We start from the raw sequence: 7836 nt of genomic DNA, 5'->3' as shown, positions 1-7836 counted from the left end.
TGTGGAGCTGTGGATGCTGGAATCGGATGGTGAGGCGTTGATTGATGAACTGACCTTGTTGGATTGTTGTGTGATTCAGGATTCTGTGATGAAAAGTTGTGAGAAGGAGTGATTAAGTGTTGTGACTGAAGTGTTCTCAAATAGGAAAGCGCGACCAAGCCGACATCCAGCCCTGCCAAGCCCAATCATCTCCCTTGACAAGGTGGCGTTGCTACTTACGTCAAGTACTACAGCTTACCTCACGATATATCATAATATCCCGAGTCTACGGACTACAAATATCCTTTCCAGTTCTCATTTCCGAGCTCAATGTCATATATAAGTGGTTTTGTTCTGCCGGAATCTTGGAGGTTGTCAAACTGTTGAGTCGCATACGATGTGCAAAGCAAAAGATCTTGATCAAACACTGCATAAGTGAGTAGAAGCATGATTTCATAGTTCGAGGCTTTCGTACTGCCACAGCTCATGTCAATTAATTCGTGTGCTACCTCGTGAAAACTAAGCAACAAGCAATGACAACAATGCTCTTTCATGAGTGTCGACAAGCAAATCTCATGCCATGTAGGAAACCTCAAACCTCGTCACCTGCATGTCTTAGGTCGTTCATCTCTCCATCGGTATTGCTCTCACTAGCTTTGCCCTAAACGTTCTGCTCTCCTAGGCTTTGGACCTCGGTCACATCAGTTCGTTGTTTTGTTGGAGCCGTTTGCGTTTGCCGGAGCTAAACTAAAAGATGATCCTCTTCATCACTCATCAGGATGTGAGAACTCTTCGTATTCGTCCAGCTAGTGCTCCCCGTTGCTCTTCCGTTCTCTTCTGTTTTATTACGCGAGTGAGCCGTTTCCGCCTTCGCAGAATCTGCATCTCCTTTCTTCGGCCTGGCCTCGTTGACCAAATGTTCGATGACACAAATCTCACCGAAATCTTAGATTTTCTTACTCTTACTAGACCTTCACTTACAACAAATCTTACCATGAGCCAGAGATACCAGGTGTAGCATGTACTTCAATTTTTCTGGCAGCCTGACCTCGAGAATCTAGAACTCCGATCATGACTCAAGGTTGGTGCTATGTCTCGCCCTATTGTATGAGCGGAATCAACATCTAATTCTTGGGTCTGGCTGGATCCAGATATTCCCATGTAGGTTCAAGCCATATCGACACAGTCTCTGATCTGAGCTCACACGTCTTTATCCTACTAAGGCCACAAACGCTCTGACCTTGGGAAAGCCAGACATGATAGTTGGGTGGGGATAGACCTCCCACTTCTACTTCTCGAGGACTTAGCCCAACTTTATGGATAGACTACAAAGGCTCGACATCTTTTTCTCTCCTCCGACTATGAGCAGTACAATCGAAATACTGCCCAGCGCCTTTTGTTTCAGTTGGATTACACTCCCGGCAGAATTTATCGCGCAACAGGGCTCTCACAACGCTCTACATGGTACTCGGTGTATATGTTACAGTGGAGAGGCGATCGACTCCCAAAAGTTCACAATCAGACGCCAATCTCGTCCATCATTCGAATTGCCCAACCCAAACGCACCTGCAGCACACATTCTCCCATTTACCGGGAAAGCCGATTCCTCCAAAAGCGCAGTGTACCTGCATTTACTCCGCAAAGGAAACCATGTCAACAGGGTACACGGCCTCAAGCCAGTGACACCCGTTGCCGGAGATCAAGGCTTCGTCACAGATCTTGAGTTTGGCACGCAATTATTCCAAACACAAGTCGACACCGAAAGCTCCGAGAAACGGCTGGTTGGCCAAGGCTTCGAATGCGCCGACGACTCGACTGGAGCTCACGATAAAAAATGCATGTTTGGACCCACCTACACCGTCTCGTCCACATTTAAACACACTCCAAATGAGCATTTTCAGGCGGTCTACGGGGATGGCAGCATCGTCACGGAGATCGTTGGCAACGAACTAGCGACCATTGATGGATTAACGGTCCAGGACCTGGAGGTGACTAAACTACGCGAGAAACCCCGGTAACGGGGTTTCGAGCGGGCTGATTGAAATTTTGTTCCAAATCGTCGACATCAGTCTACGCGGGGACCAACCCGGCCATCAACATCAAGCAACTTCAGTACAACACTTTCTTCACAAAGATGTACACCAGTGGCTACATCATGCCGCTCTTCAGCTTAACCACTCAAAAGTCCGCAAGTACAAACGGAACTGCAGGAGGTGGGCTTCTCGCAATCGGCGGGCTTCCACCTGTGCCTTTCCGTTCCCTCTTCGCTAGTTCGCCATTTCAATTGCTGTCCATAAACATCGCCATCGTGCCAGCAGCAGAATTCCAGCATGCAGAGCCGGATCTCGCGTATACTTTATACACTATCACCATCAACGGTCTCACATATGAACGAAGCAACGAACCGAAAACCTCCCCACTGGAGTCACGAACGCAGTGAATGCGCTATTCGATCCCCCGCCTCTGTACAACGCGGGACTAGGCTTGTGTACGATATATTGCTCAGCTAAGGCGCCAGAACTTGGGATCGAGATTGGAGGACAGACATTCTTTATCAACGGGAAAGACATGTTACAAGATCTAGGATTACGAAACGGGGTTTGGGTGTCTGCTATCGCTGATGCCGGCGAGAGAGTATCGATCCTAGGATCTGTGTTCTTGAAAAACGTTTTGGCTATCTTCGACGTTGGTGGCAATGCGATACGCTTTGCAGCGCGAGAGTCTTACTAAGATGCCGTGTACGTAGCTGACAATGAAAGAGCGCCTCTTTTCAGGAGTTCCCCTTCCTACTCTCCCACTTATGCTTCTACTCAGACTGGTTGACGCGGTGTTCGCATGTTCTTCAGAGTGGAACCACGTCTCTTGTGAATTGCGCCTACTGCGAAGTGACTGTCGCAAGTACAACAAAATACGCTTTTCAGATCCCTTACTGGGAGAACCATAGCTGATTCGGTGATACGAACCGTAGGAAGCGCATCATAGTTGGTGCCTGTAGATGAGTCCGCAATGCGGCACTCAGAGCGACTTGTCTCAAGAAAAGACACAAAAGCGCCAGCAATGCATTGCCTAGAAGCCTGCACGCCTCAAGAGCGTGAGTAACCTCGGCACCCAAAATTCCTATTCTTTCAAACAAGTCAATGAGCGTAGAAAACCGACCTAGTGGAGCACAAGGGACTTTCTGGCCCTTGATTCACTCACTTCGTCATGTTCCGGATTCAGGAGCGTGAGCACCATTATCCGCGAGAATGCCACTAGGCGCTCAGTGCATACTCTTCTTATGGAGTAATGCATCTACCAAATTACACACTCAGTCACTTGTGCCTTACGGCCGTGGCAGACCACGTGGGGTGGCGGTTCGAATTTGATGGAACACCAGAAGGTGTTCCATGCAGCATTGTAGTTACGTACTTGTACTGAATATCCTCATGGAGCTTTGATTGATGTCTTCGCATCCGAGAAACGATCATATGGTCTACCTCAAAGAGCTCTCCTGTGCACCACAACAGAGATTGCTGCGTCTTATACCCTCAACTATTAGGCTTTGACTGAGCCTCAAGACGTGAGAGTACTGGAACCCACGTCTGAGAACCTGGAGACGAATTGAATTGCAGTTGCATGCTTGCTCTGTCGGCTTCTGAGTACCCCATAGACCCACATACGCAAATCGGGCCATATCGTCTCCACGCTTCGTGTTGCACATCAGGTACGCGCGTTTGTGACACGGCGCTCCTCATTTGCCTGGGGTAACCCAGCTCTAATCAAGTTTGTATCTATCAGAATGACCATGAACAAAAAAGCCACCGTGTCGCACTTCTGTAACGTGCCTGGACCACTCTGGTCTGGCTTGGCGAGGACGCTGATAAAAGTAGCGAGGCACTCGGCAAACTTCTGGCAGTTATGATCGTGCTTTAGTCTTATACATGTTAAAGAGTTTGGATGTTTGGGACTTCAAATGACTTTTTTTTTACCAGCGCCCAACTCCTCGAAGTGGTTACATCGACAAACATTTTGAGTAGCATCTGTACAAATCGGGAACGCCCCGCGGAGAGAAAGAATGTTGCGGGACCGGGTTTGTTCGGGCAAGGATGATTGGATCTATCAAAGATGGCAATGACACAAATCCTTGCAAAAGCAGTTTCCTTCGCAGTCTGGTCGAAAGTTGAGGCAGGTTTTAAAGGTTAGTTGCATAATTTTGCGACAGCACATACTCTAATTACCAAAACTGTCTCTATATCTGTGGCCAAGGTTATGGGAAGCTGGAGGGGGACAATGGCGAGAGTCCTGATATAGACGGTGTTTCTACGGACTTTCGGAGCTTCAGACAGAAACCAGACCATAGGACCTGCAGCGTAGCCCATGATTGAGAGCAAAGTCCCAAGCGTCGCAATGAGTTGGCCAACACTGAGGTCCTTCATGACGCCGGGAATGCAGGGGGGTTTAGATTGAAGACCCTGGGTAGAAGAAACTGTTTAAGAAGAAGTTTCGACGCATACGAAGCCCTTTGTACAGGGCGAGAAATCGAGAGCATTCTAAGGCACTTAGTGGGGCTATACTAAGTCATTGATTAGGTATTGTACCATCCTCTGGGTCGTCTGGTCGATACCAGCATACCACGTCTTCTGCTCCACCGCACTCGAATCCACCAAAGGAGTCATTGGATGGCTGGAGTACTAAATCTTTCTCTACCAAAAGACCACTCTATAAGTATCTAGAATCAGCGGTATGCTTTCTAGTTGCGATGCGTACAGGCGTCTCGGTGTGAGGGCGCGGACACTATAACGAATCTCGCGCAGGAAGCGCTGGATCTTGCTTGGACAGTACTCGTATCAAATTATCGAGACCAGTATCTCGAATGATACCTCCCATGATGCGCTGTATGGAGTAAGGTCTTTTGCGAGTCGTGAGGGCATGAGAGATGGTGTTTGATTAACGAGAATCGGAGATCCTATGCCGAAAGCGCCTTTGGTGTTTGGAAATCTTGGCGTCTTGGATTAAGAGGCCTACGGGTAGCGACAGACGGTGGTGAAGATTCATTGCAGATGTGCCAAAGCAACATGCGGCCAAGCGCAGCCTTGGGCCAAAGCGCAACACCAATTTGGCAACGTTTGCACCAAGACTCGTACAACGACGGTCTTCTGACTGGGCTTTTCTTAGGCGAAAAAGGATGCCAATCGAAATGATCATGCTCCGGCATCCGAACGCTCGCCTGAAATAGAAATGCTTACGTAGGAAGACACCAGAATAAAAAGATATTTCATGCAGGGTGGCTGTCAATTGGTCATCATTACCCCACACTGTCGGCAATAGCAGTGAAAGCGAGCAGAGCCGTCCATGCGCGCCAACCTGGTTCCTGCAAGGCATTCCCGCTGATCTAGACCCTTCTCGCCCGAGTCCAGGTCGAGTCCAATTGCCATTTCTCTCAAAGCCACCACATGTAGATCACACAAATCAAGACGAGGGAAGCAGCTGGCGCTTAAAGTACCAACAGACCGGCCTTGACTCCTCAAAACAGTAATGATAGGCCGATATCGTTGCTCCTGATGGAGGCTAGTCGACGTCAAAATAACAGAACAACAGTGCGCGATGTCATCAAATCCATGTGGGGATCGGTGGTGATTCACGTCAAGAGCGTTCGGTTGAAGGCGATCTTTACCGAAAGAGGAGGACGGCCGTAGGACCAGCCTTCTTTTGCCAACAACATGGATAGTGTGAGTAGGGAACCAAAAGAACATCGAACGAGTCAAGCACACGAAGGCACACATGTCACCAACGGTGTGCTGCACCATTTGTTTTTCCTTACTCCGATCGCGGCGTTAACAAGCAACCCCTCGGACTTAATTATAGTTCAACTTTTCAGCCCAGATCAGTGCGACTACTATCATCAGTAGCGTCTCAAGCTTCCGCCGTCTCACAGAGGAGGCCCGAAGGCATGAACACCAAGATGGAACCTAAGGTGTCCAGAATCGGGTGTGCTCTTTTTCGAGCAGAAAGGGAAATCACGTCATCGTCACAGAGCATTACGCTGATACAACATGTTGGTTTTGACGGCTTATGGCCATTAGCCACAATGTGGCTGGGGGCTACAGCCATATAGCCATGGCTATGGTGTGCCAGGGTAATCAGTCCACTTTCCGCATATGTGGAACTAACACGCCTGGAAGGCTGAGATGTGACCCCCGAAGCAATCCGATTTACTATGGGCCACAAGCCAAAATCGGATGACTCGGAGGGACAAATCTCCAGTGATTTGGCAAGCGACTTTTTGCATTTATATCAGGCCCATGCCCACTTGCATAAAGTTCTTTTCTTATATTCTATCTATTATATATACGCGATCTATTTACATAGTAGTTATATATAGCGATATAATATTATATATAAAGTAAATACTTTATAGTAATTATCGTATATTAGATCTCTAGAGTATTATAGTATATAATTCGTAAAATACGCTTAGTAATTTAAATATAAATCTTTTAATTAATTAAATCTATAGTCTTAATAATATCTTACGAAGAAAATTCTTTAAAATCTATTATTTCTTTATTAATTATTCTTCTATTAAGTTTAAAAGCTTCTATAGCTCTTATAGCTTCTATACATATCTCGAATCTATATAGTCTTATTTCTTAACTCGTAAGAGTACTCTTAGTAGAACTAGATTATACGAAAATAATATCTCTTAATAGATAAATTTTAGACTAAATTTTAAGTATCTACTAGCGTAATTATTAAAGTAATTACTTTATAGTAATTTCACGTATAATTATTAAAAAATATAATTACTATAAGACTTTTAATTATATTACTACTTATATATAGTTCTAGTCTTAATTGTATTGGGCATAGCCTATCATATTGCCAACACAACAGAGGCTTACACTAGCGTGCTCCTCCGCTTCGTCTCGACTTTCCCTCGTCTTTACTTCGGCCGACGGGCTCGGACATGCCAAGAGGCAGGTAGAAAGCCGGGCACCAGATCTCGCGCAACGATTTACTTGCAAGTTCATGAGGATGCCGTGCCGGACAAGTAATGCAGCTCTGCTGGTTTTGCTACAGTCCTGATCACATCCCCTGGGTACGTGCTCTGTAGCTTTGCTATCCCTACAACACGATACAAGTGTCGAAGAAATCTCTCGAGTGACTGGCCGCATCGCAGGCAACACTTCGAGAAGTCCCCGCGTCCCACACCTACATGCACCTCTACGCTCACATTCTTCGAATTACATACTCATTGAAACCGTCATGCCGACCCCTCGAGGACAACGAGCTCTCGCTCCTCATCATAGCCCAAGTATAACCCAGACACTTCGACTCGTTCGTGCTCAGCCGCAGTTACATCCATAGTCATGCTGCAAACGGGATCCAAAACACAACACCACCAAAAGCTCCCTCGTAACTCTAGCATGATATGATCAACTCCAGAAGCTTGTTTCAGACCCCGGTCTAGCCTTGTATCCAGCATCCCCGAAACTTCGGGAGTCGTCTAAATTTGTTTCCAAAAGCCTGGCTTTGATCACGAGTCTTCCAACCTTCGAGATGGCACATCAGTACAGAATCTGCGGGTGGTCTCCTAGAAGCAACCACACAGATCCTACAAGCCCACGACCCTTCGAAAGCTATTAGCTTCGAACACGCTGGGAGCAGTGGAAATTCAACGCGGTTGCGACAGCAACTACGCGATGAACTCCTCCATCATTCTATCCACAATCCCGAGCGGCAGGAATCTGAAGGTACTTGAATCTTCGTAGCAGCGCTATATTGGGGAGTCAGGTATCGAAGTGACTAAGAGACGCGTCTCCGTGGGGTCAAGGTAAGTAAGCCAAGGAAGGCTTAGAGGACAGGTCGAGAGTATCG

General features: G+C 47.1%; 1 protein-coding gene across 1 annotated transcript; it reads left to right on the top strand.

Annotated features, from left to right (window-relative positions):
• Nucleotides 1–1340: 1340 nt before the first annotated feature.
• HO133_003190 (uncharacterized protein) lies at nucleotides 1341–2419 on the top strand (the record flags this gene model as incomplete). Its single annotated transcript, XM_037294113.1, has 2 exons — nucleotides 1341–1967; nucleotides 2084–2419. 2 exons carry the CDS (start codon nucleotides 1341–1343, stop codon nucleotides 2417–2419), a joined length of 963 nt encoding a protein of 320 aa, XP_037150191.1.
• Nucleotides 2420–7836: the final 5417 nt, after the last annotated feature.

Source organism: Letharia lupina (genome assembly GCF_014066315.1).
Source record: "Letharia lupina isolate WasteWater1 chromosome Unknown contig_16, whole genome shotgun sequence".
NCBI classification, from domain to species: domain Eukaryota; kingdom Fungi; phylum Ascomycota; class Lecanoromycetes; order Lecanorales; family Parmeliaceae; genus Letharia; species Letharia lupina.
This window is presented reverse-complemented; position numbering and strand designations above follow the sequence as displayed.